The sequence below is a fragment of the Chiloscyllium plagiosum genome, unplaced genomic scaffold (assembly GCF_037043375.1).
Source record: "Chiloscyllium plagiosum isolate Xiang-an unplaced genomic scaffold, Cpla_swu_hap1 HiC_scaffold_9, whole genome shotgun sequence".
Lineage (NCBI taxonomy): Eukaryota > Metazoa > Chordata > Chondrichthyes > Orectolobiformes > Hemiscylliidae > Chiloscyllium > Chiloscyllium plagiosum.
Genome location: NW_028270147.1, coordinates 64184002 through 64205057, shown reverse-complemented (window position 1 = coordinate 64205057; position 21056 = coordinate 64184002). Strand labels below are relative to the sequence as shown.

General features: G+C 41.1%; 1 protein-coding gene across 2 annotated transcripts in view; it reads left to right on the top strand.

The window, feature by feature from the left end:
* usp1 (ubiquitin specific peptidase 1) overlaps nucleotides 1-21056 on the top strand; it is a 41834-nt gene that overhangs the window by 12960 nt on the left and 7818 nt on the right. Inside the window, exons 1-5 of one of the 2 annotated variants that reach the window (XM_043699479.2) lie at nucleotides 1604-1626; nucleotides 3191-3362; nucleotides 6288-6417; nucleotides 15784-15891; nucleotides 19576-19745. In XM_043699479.2, coding sequence (XP_043555414.2) covers nucleotides 3199-3362; nucleotides 6288-6417; nucleotides 15784-15891; nucleotides 19576-19745 — 572 coding nt within the window. In that variant the 5' untranslated portion in view covers nucleotides 1604-1626; nucleotides 3191-3198. Of the gene's footprint in view, nucleotides 1-1603; nucleotides 1627-3190; nucleotides 3363-6287; nucleotides 6418-15783; nucleotides 15892-19575; nucleotides 19746-21056 lie in introns of those variants that run through there. The other variant, XM_043699481.2, reaches the window with a different exon arrangement.

The window sequence follows — 21056 nt, the reverse complement described above, 5'->3', positions numbered from 1 at the left end:
CATTCCTTAGCCAAACATTTGGCCAGCCGCCTTACAGTCAAGTATATACCTAAGACTGCAGATGCTGGAGATCAGAATCAAGATTAGAGTGGTGCTAAAAATGCACAGCAGGTCAGCAGCATCCGAGGAGCAGGAAAATTGACGTTTCGGGCAGGAGCCCTTACCTAGGTCCCTAATCTTGCATTGTAACAGCCATGTGAATCTCCTTAAGTTTAAGGTACTTGAAACATTTTACCATGTGCAAGGTGATGGGTGTTCTGTTAATTAACTGGTTGTTATCTTTAAAAATAAATATTAGTCTCAAAAATATTTTAATTACATTGGAGAAAATCTGATAGCTCTGGGCAATCCTGAAACATAGGAGAAAGTGAGGACCGCAGATGCTGGAGATCAGAGTCAAGAGTGTGTTGCTGGAAAAGCACAGGTCAGGTAGCATCCAAAAAGCAGGAGAATCAACTTTTAGGGCATAAACCTTTCATCACAAATCCTGAAACCTACACTGTGTGGCTGAGACAAGAGAATAGTTCTGAAGAAGGGGTACTGGTACCGAAACATTAACTCTGATTTCTCTTCACAGATGCTGCCATACCTACTGAGCTTTTTCAGCAACTTCTGTATTTGTTTCTGACAAGGGAATGTTTCTTGGCTCTGTGCAGGGATTTGTTGCTGAGTGCCAGGGATCTTTCATAGTTCTCAGCGATTGTGTAAGCAATGATTCCTAACTCTCATTCTGGTTGAATAATGACTCCTGCCTATGGTTAAACAATGATTCCTGACTCTCAATAAACAGTATTCCAGCATCTGGTTAACAAACGATTCCTGACTCTTGATAAACAGATTCCTGTCTCTAGTTAATGAATGATTCCTGACACTTGATAAACAGTATTCCAGCATCTGGTTAACCAATAATTCCTGACTTGATAAACAGTATTTCTGCCTCTGGTTAAACAATAATTCCTGACTCGATAAACAATTCCTGCCTCTGGTTAAACAATAATTCCTGACTTGATAAACAGTATTCCTGCCTCTTGTTAAACAATAATTCCTGACTCGATAAACAGTATTCCTGCCGCTTGTTAAACAATAATTCCTGACTCGATAAACAGTATTCCTGCCTCTTGTTAAACAATAATTCCTGACTCGATAAACAGTATTCCTGCCGCTTGTTAAACAATAATTCCTGACTCGATAAACAGTATTCCTGCCTCTTGTTAAACAATAATTCCTGACTCGATAAACAGTATTCCTGCCTCTTGTTAAACAATAATTCCTGACTCGATAAACAGTATTCCTGCCTCTTGTTAAACAATAATTCCTGACTCGATAAACAGTATTCCTGACTACAATCCGACCCCGTTGCCTCACGCCGGCTGCTACTGCGTGCGCTCACCGTACGGACCCATTTAGTTCACTAAGAAACCTCCTGCAAAAATTAAAGGTGGAAGGTCAAAAACTAATGAATATCAATTTAAATGACAATTAAGAGGGCTATTTTAACACCGTTCAAACGCACAGAGATTAATATAAATATCATTTTAAGTAACGGAAGGACGAAACAGGCGTTTACACTAGACAGTTTTAATGGGTCCTAGTACTGGAAAAGGCGCCAAGCTCTGTTGACAGACGGTGAGTTTGTGCGGTAGGGAGTAACGTCCTATCGGATATCCCCTACCCCCGGGGAGGGAATGGAGACCTCTGACATCCCCCTACCCCCGGGAAAGGGAATGGAGACCCCTGACACCCCGACCCTGGAGGAGGGTAGAGACCCCTCCCCCGACATCCTCCTGTCCCGAGGGAAGGGAGTGGGACAACCTCATCTCCGTGCCCCTTGGGGAAGAGAATAGAGAGCCACCCGTCCAGCCCTGTCTGGGGGAATGGACAGAGATGTCCTCTCCTTCCCCCACCCCACCCCACCCCACCTGGGCAGGGGACAACGATTCCCCACCAACATCGGGACGAGACGTCTCTCACCCCTTCCCGGAGGGTGGATGACGAGCGGCTGAGAAAGACCCCTTGGGGATGAAGGAGGGCTGGGGCTCGCCCACTTTTGGGGGAGGGAGCGCAGATGCGCCGGATCCAGGTGCGGGGGCAGCGCCAATCTCGGTGGCACCGAGTCTGTCTGTAGTCGATATACCTTTATGTACGGAGTCCGAGGAGTAGTTCAGAGAGAGTGATGGGGGCCTGAGATAGGGGCGGTGGAGAGAGCGCAGAGGCTGGGAATGCGGTGAGAGAAGTTAGTTGGGGTAGGGTATGTGGGCAACTTGGAGGTGGAAAGCAGGGGATGGGAGAAGGGAAGGCTGAGAGAGGTGAGCGCCAAGTGGCCGAAATTACTAAAATAAGCATCTTCAAATCTCTCCTTCGGGTTATTGAAACTAAACATGTTTAGATCTATGCATTAGATATATCAATCCTATTACTTTATTCACCTGATAAATTTAAAAAATACTCTCATTCACGAGAGAGTGGCAAGAATCAAGGATAGATGTTTATGGTGTCATAATGCCAGTGACATCACAAACTAGCTTGAACTGATTTTGTATACAAATACTTAGATCTTTTTTCAGTTGAAATTCTAGAAACCGTTTTCTTTTACCAATTGAAAGTATTCATGATTACAGCTGACCATAATATTCCTGACTTTTCCCCTTCCAATACAGGTGATGAGTTTCCACATGTTTGTCAACAGGTCTGTTAATACACAGTACTAGGATGGATTCTGATTCCTGTGTAAATTCAGTAGACGATAATGTATCAAAACAGAAATTGCTGGAAAAACTAGAAAGGCCTGGAGCAGCATCTATGGAGAGACAGCAGAGTTAACATTTCAGAACCAGTGACCCTTCAGAATGGGTTAATATTCAGAAATATTAACTCTGCTTTCTTTCCACAGATAGTGTCAGACCTGAATTTTTCCAGCAATTTCTGTTTTTGTTTCTGAACTTCAGCAACTGCAGTCCTGTTTTATTTTATTGAGGAGATAATTATGTATATTCAATCGACAATATTGTTTCATAATTTATATTTAACATTGGTTTCGTAATGCAATCAGGTTGAGATTGAGAACTGGTTTTAAATATGAAAGAACTTATCATGTAGAAAAATGATATTTAATGAGCTTCTAGACTATAAGTGTAAACAGAAAGCTGTTTTAAATTCTTTAATCAGTGAAATTAATATCTTTGTTTTATAGTGAATAAGATGCCTGGACTTGTGCAAAATGAGAGCAATGGAAGGGGGAGCCCAACCAAAAGGAAACGACTTTCTCTTAAGTTCTTTCAGAAAAAAGAAACCAAACGAGCACTGGATTTTACTGAGAAGCAAGAAAGTGAACAAGGCCCTTCAGAGACAAAAAAACTGGATAAGTATGATGTGTAATGAATTAGTCCAAATATTCCTGCAAAATTGGGTCTTGGATGATCACATTTGTTCAAACACCTATGTTTAGTAAAGATCTGACAGCTGAAGTGCACTAATCCAAAGTTATAAAACTGCATATAGAAACCATAAGAGAAAATGCTGGAAAATCTCAGCAGATCTGGCAGCATCTGTAAGGAGAGAAGAGAGCTGATGTTTCGAGTCTAACTTAGTCTAACTGAGTTAGACTCGAAACGTCAGTTCTTTTATCTCCTTACAGATGCTGCCAGACCTGCTGAGATTTTCCAGCATTTTCTCTTTTGGTTTCAGATTCCAGCATCCGCAGTAATTTGCTTTTATCCAGTGCATATAGAAATGTATTCTGGTTTGTATGTTGTTTCAAACATGGTGCTGTTTTTGTTGTACATTACATATTCGTGCTGCTTTGGCAGAGGAAGTGCAGTTAATATTTTGCCATTGTTAGTGCTTGAGATCATTGCAAATCAGTAATTTCTAGATCCTACAAGACTGAACTGAATGGAGAATATTTGAAAGGTGGAGTACAGCTATGATATGGGAGAAATGGTGTAATCGAGAATATCGTGAGTAAATACGTTTATGTGTCTGATGTAAGATGCTGTCTAGATTATAGTGGTGCTGGAAAAGTACAGCAGGTCAGGCAGCATCCGAGGAGCAGGAAAATCGACGTTTCGGCCAAAAGCCCTTCAGCAGGAATGAAGGGCCTTTTTACCATTCCCCAGACCCCCCCCCCCCCCCCCCCTCACTGAGAACAAATGATCAGTCCTCAGCAAAGGCCTTACTTTTACGCCCCTCCGTCCACACATCAATGAATTTAATACGCATTGTGATATCAACACTCCTTCCACAGCCTCCGAGCTTACTTTTTCAATCAGGACTCCCGCCCACCCTCCAAGGACCCCTTCAGTCACCTCCAACACACTCCATCCACCTGGACACCCTGTGCTGGCCTACTACTCGCCCTCGATCACTTCATTTCCACCTGTTGCTGAGACATTAATCTTGACCTGTCTACCTCTCTCCCACTCCAACCTCTCACCCTCACAACGCGCAGCCATCCACTCCCTCTGCTCCAATCCCTTCATTCCTGATGAAGGACCTTTGCCCGAAATGTCAATTTTCCTGCTCCTCGGATGCTACCTGACCTACTGTTGCTTTTCCAGAACCGCTCTAATCTAGACTCTGATTTTCAGCATCTGCAGTCCTCACGTTTGCTTGATGTAAGATGATGTTAAAATAGGCAAAATTATAACATACACCAACAAGGAAACTCGTAAGATTAACTACATGTAAACTGTTTTGAAGCCAGTTGCTAGGTAACATTGCATTTAATGTGCCATCAGTCTGTCCTGAGGTGTTCTCCATGAAAAAATGTCTAGCAAAAATAGAAGCTCTTTTTATTTTGTTAAAATATTTCATAATTTAAAAAAAAATCTTATTTTAGCGAATTTAAAATATTCACGCAAGTATCTAATCAGGACTTCAAATTTGTACATTAGATAATTTTTAACTTCATAGAATATAATTGCAAATGGAAATTTACATAAAACTATGACCTGCTTCTAGTGTAACATTTATATAACAATGCATCACAACATATAAATTGAATTAAACCTGGGTGAGGGAAAGCAGCGGTGAACTCAGGGAGAAACAAACAAGAAAATCAGTGCCTCTGATTAAATGTCACCAATCAGTATTTGCAAGTTTGGTTTGATACCTTCAATAGGCTAAGGCTGTTTTCCCTGGAGCATTGGAGACTGAGGGGTGACCTTTATAGAGGTTAATAAAATCATGAGGGGCACAGATAGGATAAATAGACAAAGTCATTTCCCTGGGGTGGGGGGAGTCCATAACTAGAGGGCATAGATTTAGGGTGAGAGGGGAAAGATGAGAGATCTAAGGGGCAACTTTTTCACGTAGAGGGTGGTACGTGTATGGAATGGGCTGCCAGAGGAAGTGGTGGAGGCTAGTACAATTGCAAAATTTAAAAGGCATCTGGATGGGCATATGAATAGGAAGGAAGGGAGGGATATAGGCCAGGTGCTGGCAGGTGGGACTAGATTGTTGGGATATCTGGTCGGCATGGACTAGTTGGACCGAAGGATCTGTTTCCGTGCTGTACATCTCTATGACTAACATGGAATTTCTGCTAAGAGATGCTCAGAGGCTCCCAACTATGTTTGGTACTCTGAATTAGCCTGTTCAGAGGAATCTTGACTAATCTACACATTTGTGACCCATCTACTTGACACCTTGTTTTCACAAGATGGTTTTATAAATGGTTGAAGGATGGCAGTTAAAAACAAAACTTTTTTTTTCACGAAGGTATACTGGCTACAAATTTCTTAGCTCATCAATTAACTACAACATTTTCCTGACAAAAATAGATTTTGGCTGACTAAAGGTTCTGTGGAAAACTTGTTTATTTGAATCTGTGTTTTTTTTCCTTTGTGTAATTATTGCTTGTAACAACATTGTATCATTTACAAGTTGAGTAATTTTTTCCCTTTTATCCAGCAGTCAAATAGGAAATATGGGGAATAATTCCAAATAGGTACAATATTCCTCTTTCCACTCCCTTCAAATTCTGTCTCTAAGTCACACAGTTTCTGTTAATTTAGATTTATTTGTATTGTAATATTTTTGCCCCCAGCATGTCAAGATCTCTCTCAGGCTAATTTCTTGCTCATTCTGAGCACATAATGAGCAATATTTGTGTCAGTTTATTTATCTGATTTGCAATGGTCCCATGCAGAACTTAGTGATTTTTTTTTCTCTCTAGTTTATGGCAATTTGTGTTTTTACCCGATGTGAATACTTCAATGCAATCATTGAAAATAGTTTGATCCTTTTTGTTCAGAATTACTGACTATTGTATTTTATCACTGAAATAGATGTGAGAAGATTGTGTCTGGAGCCCCTTTGATATCTTCTGCTGTTGGGTATGAAAAGAGGGAAGAGCTTCTACCTTTTGTGGGCCTGAACAACCTTGGAAATACATGTTACCTCAATAGTGTACTTCAGGTAAAGTAGTCATCTTAAAGGTAGTGTCAATTCATGAATTATCTTCATTACTACATTTAATACAAATACATTAATTTTAATTTTCTGATTTTGTATTTTGGGAGCATGTACTCTGAAATACGTTAATCAACTGGTGCTTTTTTATTTGTTTAGAATTTTTCAAATCACTTATTCATTTAGACTAGACTAGACTCCCCACAGTGTGGAAACAGGCTCTTCGGCCCAACTAGTCCACACCGACCCTTTGAAGAGTAACCCACCTAGACCCATCTCCCTCTGACTAATGCACCTAACACTATGGGCAATTTAGCATGGCCAATTCACCTGACCTGCACATCTTTGGACTGTGGGAGGAAACCGGAGCACCCAGAGGAAACGCACGCAGACATGAGGAGAATGTGCAAACTCCACGCAGACAGTCTGGAATCGAACCTCAGACCCTGGTGCTGTAAAGAGATAGACTAGCCTAAAGCAAAGAATTCCATTCCCTCAAACAACATTGTAGACATTCTAATAGTAATAAAATTGCACGTGTGCATCTGTTCTACTTCAGTTGCTCCATTTATCCATGTGAATTTATTTTGTGTATCAACACTGAAGGATTGCAAAATAGATTATGGTTAATGCAATTTGTTCAAATTCAGTTTGCAGTCATTTATAATGTGCATAGCTGCACAGGCTATTTTCTTATGATACAAATTTGTCTACAGTGTGTTTTGTGGTGCTGCTGCTTTCTCGACCATGATATTTGCTTTTGATTACATTGTTCAAATCAATTACTTTTCCTGCTGGTCCATTTAAAGAAAAAAATGGATATTTCAGAATTTTAGGATAAATTTATCTTTCGTCTTCATAAATGTAGCACCTTTTTACTTACAAACTAAGTCACTTTCAAATGCATACCAAAAAAAACCCAAAGTTGCTAAGTGTTTGATCAAGACTTACCACTAAAACACTATAAGTTAGTGAAAATCAGCAGTTTTGGCGCTGCAGTAGTGAGTTTCCTTTGTAATTTCTAAATTCATGACATCATGAATAATAATTGAGATAAAGTGGCTGGTTAAAAGTTCTATTGGCCCGTTGAAGGCTGAGAGTGGAATATTGTCAATGACCATGAGGAAATGGCAGTCATGCTGGACGATTATTTTGCTTCAGCATTCATAGCAGAAAAGGGGGGTAGCTTGCTGGAAGTCCCAGAAAGAAATTAAGAGGATCAGGGACAGGGTCGAAACAAAATTAGCTTGGGTAAATCATCAATAATGGGGAAATTTAACAGAACTGAATCCACAAGATCTGATTGTTTCCACAAACGGGTGTTAAAGGAGATAAGAAAGCACATCGCCAATGCCCATACAATAACCTTTCAGAGTTCACTGAATTCAGGAATTGATCCTCTGGATTAGAAATTTGCTTGTGCCACCCTACTCTTTAAGAAGGATTACAGGGAAAACTGGGGAATGACTGACCAGTTCACTAACACATTACGGTAAGAAATTGTTGGACCCCTGTAATCAAGGATAGGATAATTGATCATCTCAAAGATTTGGTTAAACCGAGAGAGTCAACATAGATTCATGAAGGTAGGTCATGCCTGACACACTTTTGTAGAGTTCTTTTTTGAAGAGATAACAGAAGTAGCGAACATATGTGGACTTCCAGAAGGCATTTGATATTGTCCCACGCTAATGTGAAAACCCAGGGAACTGAGAGCAAATTACTGACATGATAGGAAATTGGTTGAGCATCAAGATGCAATTGGAATGATGGATAAGTACTCAAATTAGCAAATGTGACTAGTAATGTCCAACAATGATCTGTGAGGCTTCAGTTATTCACAGTATGCATTAACAAATTAGATAATGGCGTGAAAAGTCAAATATCTAGATTTCTGAAGACAAAACATTGGGCAGCATTGTAGATACTGTTGACTCCAGTATAAAATGACAGCAGGATATGGATTGATTTTTGGTGAATGGGCAAAGCTGTGGCAGAATGGATTGTAACATAGGCAAGTGTGTGGTTGTCGGTTCTGGACCAAAAAGGGGTAAATTATGGTATCATTTGGAAGCACAAAGTTAAAATACAATGGATGTTCAGGTGGTTCAGGTTCATAGCTCTTTAACATGCCACGAATAAATGCAGAAAATAATCAAGAAGGCTCATGGAATGCTGGCCTTCATATCTAAAGGGTGGAAGTATTGGGATGTAGACGTTAAGCTGCAGTTATATAAAACCCTAGTTAGACCCCACTTGAGCGCTGTGAGCAGATCTGGGCACCACACCTTTAGGAAGGATGTTTGGCCCTGGAGGGAGTTCAGTGCTGGTTTACAAAGATGATACCTGGACCTCAGGGGTTATGCTATGAGGAGAGATCACACAAAGTAGGCATTTGCTCTCTAGATCACCCTTAGCCTTCCTAAAATCTAATCAAAGTCTTCAGGATATTAACACAGAAAGACAGGGTAGATAAAGAGAAGTTATTTTCATGGGTTGAAGATTCTAGAACCAGGGCATGGTTTAAGAATTAGGGCCAGGACATTCAGGAGAGATGTTAGAAAACACTTTTACACAAAAAGAGTTGTGGAGATTTGTAACTTTTCCTCAAATGTTGGTTGATGCTAGAGGCAAGGTACTAGTATGGCTGTCTGGCGGAAGGCAGAGAGTGGTGATAAAAGGGTCTTTAGAACATAGAACATAGAAGAATACAGCGCAATACAGGCCCTTTGGCCCTCGATGTTGCGCCGATCCAAGCCCACCTAACCTATACTAACCCACTATCCTCCATATACCTATCCAATGCCCGCTTAAATGCCCATAAAGAGGGAGAGTCCACCACTGCTACTGGCAGGGCATTCCATGAACTTACGACTCGCTGAGTGAAGTACCTACCCCTAACTTCAGTCCTATATCTACCCCCCCTTAATTTAAAGCTATGCCCCCTTGTAATACCCGACTCCATACGCGGGAAAAGGTTCACACTGTCAACCCTATCTAACCCCCTAATCATCTTGTACACCTCAATCAAGTCACCCCTAAACCTTCTTTTCTCTAATGAAAACAGCCCCAAGTGTCTCAGTCTTTCCTCATACGATCTTCCTTCCATACCAGGCAACATCCTGGTAAACCTCCTCTGCACCCGTTCCAGTGCCTCCACATCCTTCCTATAGTATGGCGACCAAAACTGCACACAATATTCCAGATGCGGCCGCACCAGAGTCTTATACAACTGCATCATGACCTCAGGACTCCGGAACTCAATTCCTCTACCAATAAAAGCCAGTACGCCATATGCCTTCCTCACCGCACTATTTACCTGGGTGGCAACTTTCAGAGATCTGTGTACATGGATACCAAGATCCCTCTGCTCATCCACACTACCAAGTATCCGACCATTAGCCCAGTACCCCATCTTTTTGTTATTCTTCCCAAAGTGAATCACCTCACACTTAGCTACATTGAATTCCATTTGCCACCTTTCTGCCCAGCTCTGCAGCTTCTCTATATCCTGCTGTAACCTGCCACATCCTTCCTCACTGTCAACAACTCCTCCGACTTTCGTATCATCCGCAAACTTGCTCACCCAACCTTCTAACCCCTCTTCAAGGTCATTTATAAAAATGACAAACAGCAATGGTCCCAAAACAGATCCTTGCGGAACACCGCTAGTGACGGCACTCCATGAAGAAACTTTGCCATCAACTACTACCCTCTGTCTTCTTCCATCCAGCCAATTCCTAATCCAAACCTCCAACTCACCCTCAATGCCATATCTCCGTATTTTCTGCAGTAGCCTACCATGGGGAACCTTATCAAACGCCTTACTAAAATCCATATATACCACATCTACCGCTTTCCCCTCATCAACCTCCTTCGTCACCTTTTCAAAGAATTCAATAAGGTTTGTGAGGCACGACCTGCCCTTCACAAAACCATGCTGACTATCCTTGATCACATTATTCCTATCCAGATGTGCATAAATTCTATCCCTTACAATTCTCTCTAAGACTTTGCCCACAACAGAAGTGAGACTCACCGGCCTATAGTTACTAGGGTTATCCCTACTCCCCTTTTTGAACAAGGGAACCACATTTGCTATCCTCCAGTCTTCTGGCACTACTCCTGTAGACAAAGAGGACATAAAAATCAAGGCCAATGGCTCTGCAATCTCCTCCCTTGCTTCCCAGAGAATCCTAGGATAAATGCCATCAGGCCCAGGGGACTTATCTATTTTCACCTTTTCCAGGATTTCCAACACCTCTTCTCTACATACCTCAAAGCCATCCAATCTTCTTATTTGTGACTCAGTATTCACATCGACGACAATGCCCTGTTCCTGAGTAAATACTGAAGAAAAGTATTCATTCAGTGTCTCCCCAATCTCTTCCGCCTCCACACGCAACTTCCCACTACTATCCTTGACTGGACCTATTCCTACCCTAGTCATTCTTTTATTCCTAACATACCTATAGAAAGCCTTAGGGTTTTCCCTAATCCTACTGACTAAGGACCTTTCATGTCCCCTCCTTGCTGCTCTTAGCTCTCTCTTCGGGTCCTTCCTGGCTACCCTATACCTCTCAATCGCCACAATTGAACCTTCACGTCTCATCTTGAGATAAGCCGCCCTCTTCCATTTAACAAGGGATTCCAATTCCTTATTAAACCACGGCTCCCTCGCACGACCCTTTCCTCCCTGCCTGACAGGTACATAATTATCAAGGACACTCAATAGTTGCTCCTTGAACAAGCTCCACATATCATTTACACTCTTGCCTTGGAGTCTACTTTTCCAAGCCACACATCCTAAGTCATGCCTCACCGCATCATAATTTCCCTGACCCCAGCTATAACTCTTGCCCTGTAGTACACACTTATCCCTCTCCATCACGAGAGTAAAAATCACCGAATTATGGTCACTATCCCCAAAGTGCTCACCTACCTCTAATTCTAACACCTGGCCTGGTTCGTTACCCAGAACCAAATCCAGTATGGCCTCACCTCTTGTTGGCCTGTCTACATATTGTGTCAGGAAACTCTCCTGCACACATTGAACAAACACTGACCCATCTAACGAACTTGAGCTATAGCTTTCCCAATCAATATCAGGAAAGTTAAAGTCCCCCATAACAACCACCCTATTACTGTCACTCATCTCCTGAATCACCTTCCCTATCCTTTCTTCAATGATTCTAGGACTATTAGGAGGCCTGTAAAAGACTCCTAACAGGGTGACCTCACCTTTCCTATTCCTAACCTCAGCCCAAACTACCTCAGATGGCAAGTCCTCATCCATCGTCCTTTCCACCGCTGTAATACTATCTTTGACAAGCAATGCCACACCTCCCCCTCTTTTACCCCCACCTCTGACCCTACTAAAACATTTAAATCCTGGAACCTGCAACAGCCAATCCTGTCCCTGTTCTAGCCATGTCTCCGTAATAGCCACAACATCGAAGTCCCAGGTACCAACCCACGCTGCAAGTTCACCTACCTTATTTCGTATACTTCTTGCATTGAAGTATACACACTTCAAGCCACTTTCCTGTTTACAGACACCCTCCTTGGAAATTGATGCCATGTTCCTAACCTCCCTACACTCCAGGCCCTGCACCCTGAAGCTACAATCTGGGTTCCCATGCCCCTGCAGAGTTAGTTTAAACCCCCCCCAAGAGCACTAGCAAACCTCCCCCCAAGGATACTGGTGCCCCTCAGGTTCAGGTGTAGACCATCCTGTTTATAGAGGTCCCACCGTCCCCAGAAAGAACCCCAGTTATCCAAAAACCGGAATCCCTCCCTCCTGCACCATCCCTGTAGCCACGCATTTAAGTGTTGTCTTTCCCTATTCCTCGAATCTCTATCACGTGGCACGGGTAACAAACCAGAGACAACAACTCTGTTCGTTCTAACTCTGAGCTTCCAACCTAGCTCCCTGAAAGCCTGTCTAACATCCTCGGCACTCCTCCTACCTATGTCGTTGGTGCCAATATGGACCACGACTTTGGGCTGCTCCCCCTCCCCCTCCAGGACCCGGAAAACACGATCAGAGACATCACGTACCCTTGCACCTGGGAGGCAACATACCAAACGTGTGTCTCTCTCGTTCCCACAAAACCGCCTATCTGTGCCCCTAACTATCGAGTCCCCAATTACTACTGCTCTGCTCTTCTTCACCCTTCGCTTCTGAGTAACGGGGACAGGCTCCGTGCCAGAGACCTGAGCCCCGTTACTTACCCCTGGTAAGTCATCCCCCCTCTCCTTCGCGCTTTTAAAGGGGGAAAAAACCTACCCAGATAAGCTTACACTAACTGCTTCCGGGTCTCGGCTGCCCCTCTGGTCGTCGTCACTTCCCCCTGGTGCTCCCGCTCTTTCTATGAAGAGAGAGTGAAAGAGAAAAAAAAAACCGCTGCCCGCTACCGGTAAGCACTTTTAAAACCAAACGGTCTTACCTTCGCTGCTGCTCGCACTGGAAATGACCGACGGCTTCGAAGGGTGAGTATAAATACTCACCGCTTTCCTTCCCGGCTGCCCCTCTGGTCGTCGTCACTTCCCCCTGGTGCTCCCGCTCTTTCTGTGAAGAGAGAGTGAAAGAGAAAAAAAAAAACACCGCTGCCCGCTACCAGTAAGCACTTTTAAAACCAAACGGTCTTACCTTCGCTGCTGCTCGCACTGGAAATGACCGACGGCTTCGAAGGGTGGAAACCTACTGGGATGGAAACCAGTAACTCGTGGTGTTCCACAAGGGTCACTGTATACATTAATGAACTGGATGAAGGAGCTGAGGGCATTCTGGCTAAGTTTGCAGACAGTACAAAGATAGTTAGAGGGGAGGCTACAAAAAGATTTAGACAGGGTGGGAGAGTGGCCAAAGAAGTGGCAGGTGAAGTACAGTATGGGAAAGTGTGAGCTTATGCACTTTGGTAGGAAGAATAGAAGCATGGACTATCTCCTAATTGGGGAGAAAATTCAGAAATCTGAAGTGCAAAGGAACTTGGGAGTTCTAGTCCAGGTTTCTCTTGTTAAACTTGCAGGTTGAGTCATTAGTTAGGAAGGAAAATACAATGTTGTCATTCATCTAGACTGTACTAGAATATAATACCAGGGATGTACTTCTGAGGCTTTATAAGGCTCTGCTCAGAACACATTTAGAACATTGGGAGCAATTCTGGGCCCCAAACTTACAGAATACTGAATGGCCTGAACAGAGTGGATGTTGGGAAAATGTTTCCATTGGTAAGCGAGAAGAGGACCCAAGGGCACAGCCTTAAGAGTAATAGAAATACCCTTTCAAAATGGAGATCAGGAGAAATTTACTTAGCCCGAGAGTGGTGAATCTGTGGAATTCATTGCCATGGAATGCTGTGGAGGCCATGTCATTGAGTACATTTAAAACAGAGATAAGTTCTTGATTGCCATGGGGATCAAAGGTGACAGGGAGAAAGCAGGAAAATGGGGTTGAAAAATCTATCAGCCATGATTGCATGGCAGATCAGACTCGATGGGCCAAATGGCCTAATTTCTGCTCCTGTCTTGTGGTCTTAATTGTTAAATTTAAATCTGAGATTGACAATTTTTTTATTAAGCAAAGGATAAAGGTCACAGATCAGCCATAACCTTATTGGGTGATAGAGCTGCCTGAAGTGGCTTAGTGGCCTGCTCCTGTTCCTAATTGGTCGGTGTATCTTTTTTATTTTGTGGTTTCATAACCTGAAATTGACTGTCGCAATTGTTTCAGTAATTCATTATTCTGAAGTGCTTTGAGACCTTTGAGAAATATGAGGTAGTGGTGCTACTTCTGTTTCCCTTTTCCTGGATAAGCATGTGAGCAAACAGGAAAAACAAAGAGCTACAAGTCAGACAAAAGGAAAAGCTGCATAGAGTTGTTAGACCCTTCAGTCCAACTTGTCCGTGTTGACCAGATATCCTAAATAAATGTAATCCCATTTGCCTGTGTGTGGCCCATATCCCTCTAGACCTTTCCTATTCATGTAGCTATCCTCCCATTTCACCTTTGTTTCTGTGCTATTTAAAAGTCCCCAAAACCAATGCTAAAATAAAAATTTACAACTTCAAAGGACAGGGGAAATCCAATTGCAGTGCTGGGGAAAACCTCTAAACCCAGGAGCAGTTCAAAGGTCATGATCTTCACTGTCCAACATTTTTGCTTTTGTAAAATGCATCTGCTTTGGTTAATAAGCTAAGAGTCTTTGTTACCTTTTAACAAAAACTTGGATTATTTTTAAGTTAGATTTTTAAAAAGTGGTTTTGAGTTTTAATAACATTACATGTTCAGTGTTCATTTCTTTTAGCTTTACTTCCATTTTCAATATTACTTGCTTAGTCAAACATCAGATAAAATAAACTCATTTTAAATATGGATAGATTTCGCCTCCCACTGACCACTAGGGGGTAACATATTAAAATAATTTATATTAGACTTAGTGTGGAAACAGGCCCTTTGGCCCAATAAGTCCACACCGACCCGCCGAAGCACACCCACCCAGACCCATTCCCCTACATTTACCCCTGCACCTAACACTAAGGGCAATTTAGCATGGCCAATTCACCTAACCTGCACATTTTTGGACTGTGGGAGGAAACCAGAGCACCCAGAGGAAACCCACGCAGACATGGGAGAGTGTGCAAACTCCACACAGTCAGTCGCCTGAGGCGGGAATTGAACCTGGGTCTCTGGCGCTGTGAGGCAGCAGTGCTAACCACTGTGCCACCCATGGCACGGCACTAAAGTCATAGAGTCATAAAGATGTACAGCATGGAAAAAAATATTTAATTACAATGAAGGCTATTTGAATTTACTGAATATGGTTAATTGTCATTTGTGGTTTAGTTGGTTGCATTGTTGATAATCAGACAAATGTAAAAAAAATCTAATGATGCTACTTTGAAGAGGTACAGGGGAGTTCTCCTCATGGTCCCAGAGTATATCTCCATCAAACAAATCATTTTAAAAATTAACTACCTGGCTGTTACTGTTGGTGAGACCTTTCTTGGAACAGAGGTTACTACCTCTCCAATATGACAGCAATGAGTACATTTCAAATAGTACTTGCCTGGTGTAAAAGGCATTGGGATATCTTGAAGTTGTGAAAATTACTCTTTTATAAAAAAGATCTTTCTTAGAGTAGGATTGATAATTTATTTTAAGTTGGAATTATATAATTGATTCAAAGTATTAGTTTTCAAGAATTATAGAATTTAGATGAGGGGTTAATGAAACACTTTGTCACAGTTTTGATGAACGAAAGAGCCTGTTTCTATGCTATAATGTATGATTATTCGGCGGATCTGTGTGAAAATTTGTATTGAATTATGATCACATTTGGTTAAAATGTAGCTTTTGTAACAACATAGGTGTTGTATTATTGCCCTGGATTTAAAACTGGGATGAAATACATGTATGACATAATCTCTGAGAAACAAGGGATACTGAAGAGTGAGGAGGATCCCAAAAAAGACCAGGTAATCACTTATAAAATAACTTGCCAGTGTTTTTATGGGATGTTTTCCTGCTTGCTTGGGAAATTTTAAAATGTTGCTACTATTGTAACTGCATACTCAACTGTCTGTTTTATGTTCAGAAAATAGCTTATTGATGTGTGGTTCTACTGCCATTGGTAGACTTCTGGTATTTTAAATGTTTATTGATATGTCATCTGGTTGATTGATGGAAATACTGTGGATAAGGTGAACTTTTCTTTTGCCATCATAAAATTTCCATTCTGGGAATAAAAAAAGCTTCTCCTGTTCTCCCCCATACCCTGCCGCTAACCTCTCTGTTCCCTCCTCCTGCCCTCCCCAACCCCCATCATTCTTTTCTCTTTGAGGGTCACTGATGTGGTTTATGGCCAACAGGAGTAATTGGATTAAATTGAATACCTTTCTGACCCATTACATAGTACTGCATCACACTGGGCATTAGCAAATCAGTGCTAATTGCATCCAGGAGAACATGTTTAGTCAGCATTTAAAAAACCTAGCAAGGGAAATTGTTCTAGGACCTAATAATCAGAAATGAGTCTGGATAGGTGGAAAGCATATTGATGAGTAAGCATTTTGGAGATTGTGAATAATACTCAGATTTAGTATAGTTATGGAAAGGATAATGATGGGCTGGGAATAACAGTTTTAAATTCAGGGAAAGCTAATTTTACTAAGAAAATACAATTTGCCCCAAGTGGACTTGCACATAAAACCGTCAGAGCAATAAACGGCATGCAAGGAGGAAATAGTGGGAGTATTTGGGATCTCTACAAGAGAATCTTCGATGACAAGAGATATAATGATTTAGGATTAAGAATAATATTGACAAATACTGAGGGCTCAGTATGGCAGAGTCCCTAGAACAGCGTATAGGGCACGATGGAGCAAAAAAAAGTTAAGAAAGCAAAGAGAGTTCATTAGAAAGTGTCAGTAGAATAAAGGAAAGCTGATAGGTGTGCTTTAAATACATAAAGGGCAAAAGAATAACTTGGGAAAGATTTGAGGCTCATTAGGTAATGTGTGTAGACCTGGAAGACATGAGTACAATCCTCAATGAATACTTTGTGTCCATCTTCCCAATAGAAAAAGAAAGTGCAGATATGTTAAAGTACAGATATGAGACAGCTCAGGGAATCCCTTGTGGACTCAGACTTGTAAGCCTCTCTCATGGTTCGTCCCAGAAGTCGAACTCATTAGTGGTATGAAATAAAAAACTCTTACAGACAGTTTAGTTTAATCATTCCCTTCATTTAAAAATAGCATCACTGTTCCAACATAACACTGATACCTATAAGCCAAGCTAACTGGATTCTTATAATCCAGGGAGTAGAAATCGCTCTTCTTTCAAGAGCCCTGGCCAGCTACTCTGTCATACTATCAAAAACACAGGTTTACGTTGGCATTACTGTCACAAACACAAAAGTTAATAAAAGCACTGCATGTTCTGAAGTAGACAGATAATAGTGAAGGACAACAATTCAGGAGAGAAGTTAATTTGATATCCAGTTTCATTCACCGGTCAGAATTAAACATTTTTATTCATTTCACAAAGGAACAGCCATGAATGTTATCACTCAGTGTCTTGTTTATACAGACTCACTGATGTTAAGGCAAATGTTCTTAATTATCTTATCCTCCCAGCTACACCATTTTCTAGTATGCAGCAAATGTGTTCTATAATTCAAAATTACATTTTAGTCTAAATGTGTAAGGACAACATTTAAGGCTTTAAACTTCCTTAGGTATCGACATCAGGGTGGAGGACTATGACATATTAGATGAAATTAACATTGGGGAACAGGTAGTATAAGCAGATTTGAGAGACTTAAAGATGGATAAATCTGCAGGCCCAGAAGATGTATATCCCAGGCTGTTGAGGAAGGTAAGGGAGGAGATATCAGGGGTCTTCACAATAATTTTCAAATCTTCTCTGGCCATAGGTGAAGTGTCAGAAGACAGGGGACCTGCTACACTGTCCCATTATTTTAAAAAAAAAAGGGAGGAAGGGATAGAACAGAAAATTACAGGCCAGTCAGACTAACATCAGTGATGGGGAAGTTGTTAGAATTCTGAGGGACAAAATACATCTGCAGTTGGAGAGACATGGATTAATCCAGGATAGTCAGCATGGATTTAAGAGAAGATAGTGTTTGATAAATTTAATTGAATTCTTTGAACAAATAACAAGAGGTGTTGATAAGGTTAATGCATTTGTTGATATTGTCCTCAAAGCTTTCTTGATTTTCATAACAGAATGGTCACGGAAGTGAGAGCTAATGGAAACTAAAGCAAAGTGACATACTGTGTCCAAAATTTGGCTGTGAGCCAAGAAGCAAAAGATGATGGCAGAGGGCTGTCCCTGTGATTAGAAATCTGCTTCCAGTGGATTTGCAGAGGGATCGGTACTGGGGCCCTTTCGGTTTGTGGGGGCATTAATGATTTGAATTTAAATGTAAAGGGTGTGGTTGAATTGGATGTAGATGATAGGAACATCAGCAGGGTGGTGAATAGTGAGGAGGATATCCAAGAGACTGGTCAGCTGGGCAAAACTGTGGCAAATGGAATTCATTGTGGAAAAGTGTGAAGTAATTCAGTTGGGGAGGGGGGCTAATGGGGCAAGGAATTACATAATGAATGGTAGGACCTTGGTGTGCATAGCTGCAGACTCCTGAAGATAGAAAGTCAGGTATATAAAGCAAGTGGGATACTTGCCTTTATTAACCAAGGTGTGGAATATAAGAGCAGGGAGGTTTTGCTGGAACTGTACGAAGCACTGGATAGGCCAGAAGTGGAATTTGTTATAAAAAGCATTTGAGTGTTCCAGAGGAGGAGATTTACCAGGAAATTGCCAGCCTGAGCAGTAAGGACAAATTGAATAGGTTGAGGTTGTTTTCAACAAAGGTTGAGAAGGGACATATTAAGTGTAAAACTGAGAGACATAATATGTTAGTAGAAAGCAAAGTTGGGATGACCACCTCCATCCCCCAGTGGTGGGACTCTGGAACTCACTACAGGTACACAATCCTTGATCCGAAATCTTTGGGGCCTGTCTTTTTGGAATTTGGAATGTTTCTGATTTTGGAATAAATGACATTTTCACAGTGAAATTTTAAAAAATTACCAAACAGCAGACGCATGTATGAATAGTACCTGCACTAAGACACAATTGACGCCTGCCAGTGCTGGGTCACCTATTCGCATGCAAAGATGACCTTTCACAACCCACAAATAAAATCAGATTTTGTAGCTTTTTGGATAAAGGATTGTGTACCTGTACCTGAAAAGTGTTGGTCTCCTAATGTTTTGGTAGCATTTAGATATTAATTTGTAAAGCATTGTCTCTTAAGTCTGAAGGCAGGAGCTGGAATTGAGATGTGTAGTCAGATCTTTTTTTTTGATTAGTAGAGATATGATGGGCCAAATGGCTGCCTCCTGTGCTGCAAATGTCTTTGAGTTTAAAACTGTCAGCAAAGTTAAACTTTTAAGAGGCAAACAATGGCTACGTAACCAAGATGATACTTGCAGTATTTTTAAGGTTTTTTCTCTCTAAAGAACAATGTAGAACTGTTAACCTAATTAAATGTATCATGACAGTTGCTACATTTGACAGATTTGAGACAACTAAACTTTGAAATAATGATCTGTAAATGCTCTGTACTATAGGACATATTACATAGTCAAGAGGAGTTGCCAATCTGTTTAGAGCTGATCTGCAACTTGCACAGCTTGATTGTATCAATGGAACAGATACAAGCCAACTATCTTCTAAATGCAGAGAATTACATTGAGGGTGAACTTGCTGCTCAGCCTAAGAGACTGATGAGTACACTGAAGTAAGTTTGTTTTAAAAGTGTAATAGAAACATTTGAATGAGAAAGTGATGAAATCAGAAATTAGATCCTGTGTTTAAAATATTTTTAAGGCACTTCTGAACAATACACCTATATTGAATGGTTAATTGTGAACTTAAAAGAAAATTGAGTATTTATTCAGCCAGAGACTTTTTAAAATTATGGTGCATGTCTTTAATATAATAGAAGTGAGCAATTATGAAAAGTTTTTTTTTTCCCTTTTTCCTCCTTTCTGCTACTTCTGAGTCTTCTAGGACAGTGATAGCTATTTATTAACTTGCTGATGTGCCAATTTCTCATCTGTGAACATTTTGAAATGTCTGCTCAACATTTAGCCCTGAAACACACTGCTTGCAAAAAAAACTGAAACCTTTTTCATGTTTATGCTATTTACAAGGCTGAACACTGACGTGTGTTTTTTTTTGGCTGCTGATGTTGAACGATCATATTTGACATTCAATACGATTTCCTAACCTAGCCTTGGAAATGGCATTAGGGAGGTCGGCAGTTGGGAAGTTAACTTCATTCTGCTTCAAAACAAAAAAAGCCGGAAGCCACTTACTTCCTACTAGGATAATTCGTCCATGTAGATATTATGAGTGTGTCTGTGGGATGCTGATCCTTTGGGTAATCAGACCCTGTCTCAGTTTTCTCCTTGCTTACGGTTGCTAGAATACAATTTTCTCACCTAACCCGGGTAAGCATTGTAGCTGATTTGTAATAATTCTCCTGTCACACCAGTTGAGATAATTAAATCGTGGAATTGAACCAAATGAAACAACTATTCTTCTAATCTTTTTATCTCTAATTCACTGCAGCAATGTACTGATAATAGAACAATTTATGGCACTGAGGGAGGTCATTTAGCGTTTGAGGTCTTCAGCATAGCAAAGGGTAATTGTTTTTGACCAGTACAGACTCAATCACCTAATTATCCTAGTCCCATTTTCCAGTGCTTGGCCCAAAGCCTTGTATGTCTTGGCATTAAGAGTGTACAACTGAATATGCCTTAAACGTTACGAGGGATTTTGCATCAACCACCTTACAGGCAGTGAGTTCCAAATTCTCATCACCCTCCGGGTGAAAAAAAATTCTCACATTCCCTTCTATTGGGTCATTCTCAGTTTGTGACTACTGGGTTACTGCAATGATTAGTGTTTTGTTCCAGCCATTTACAATCCACATCAGTAGATGTGGAGACCAAATGCAATATTTCTAAGTTTGCTGATAAGAGAAAACTACTGAAAATAGGAGTTGTGAAATTTTAAGGGGATTTAGACCGGTTAAGTGAGT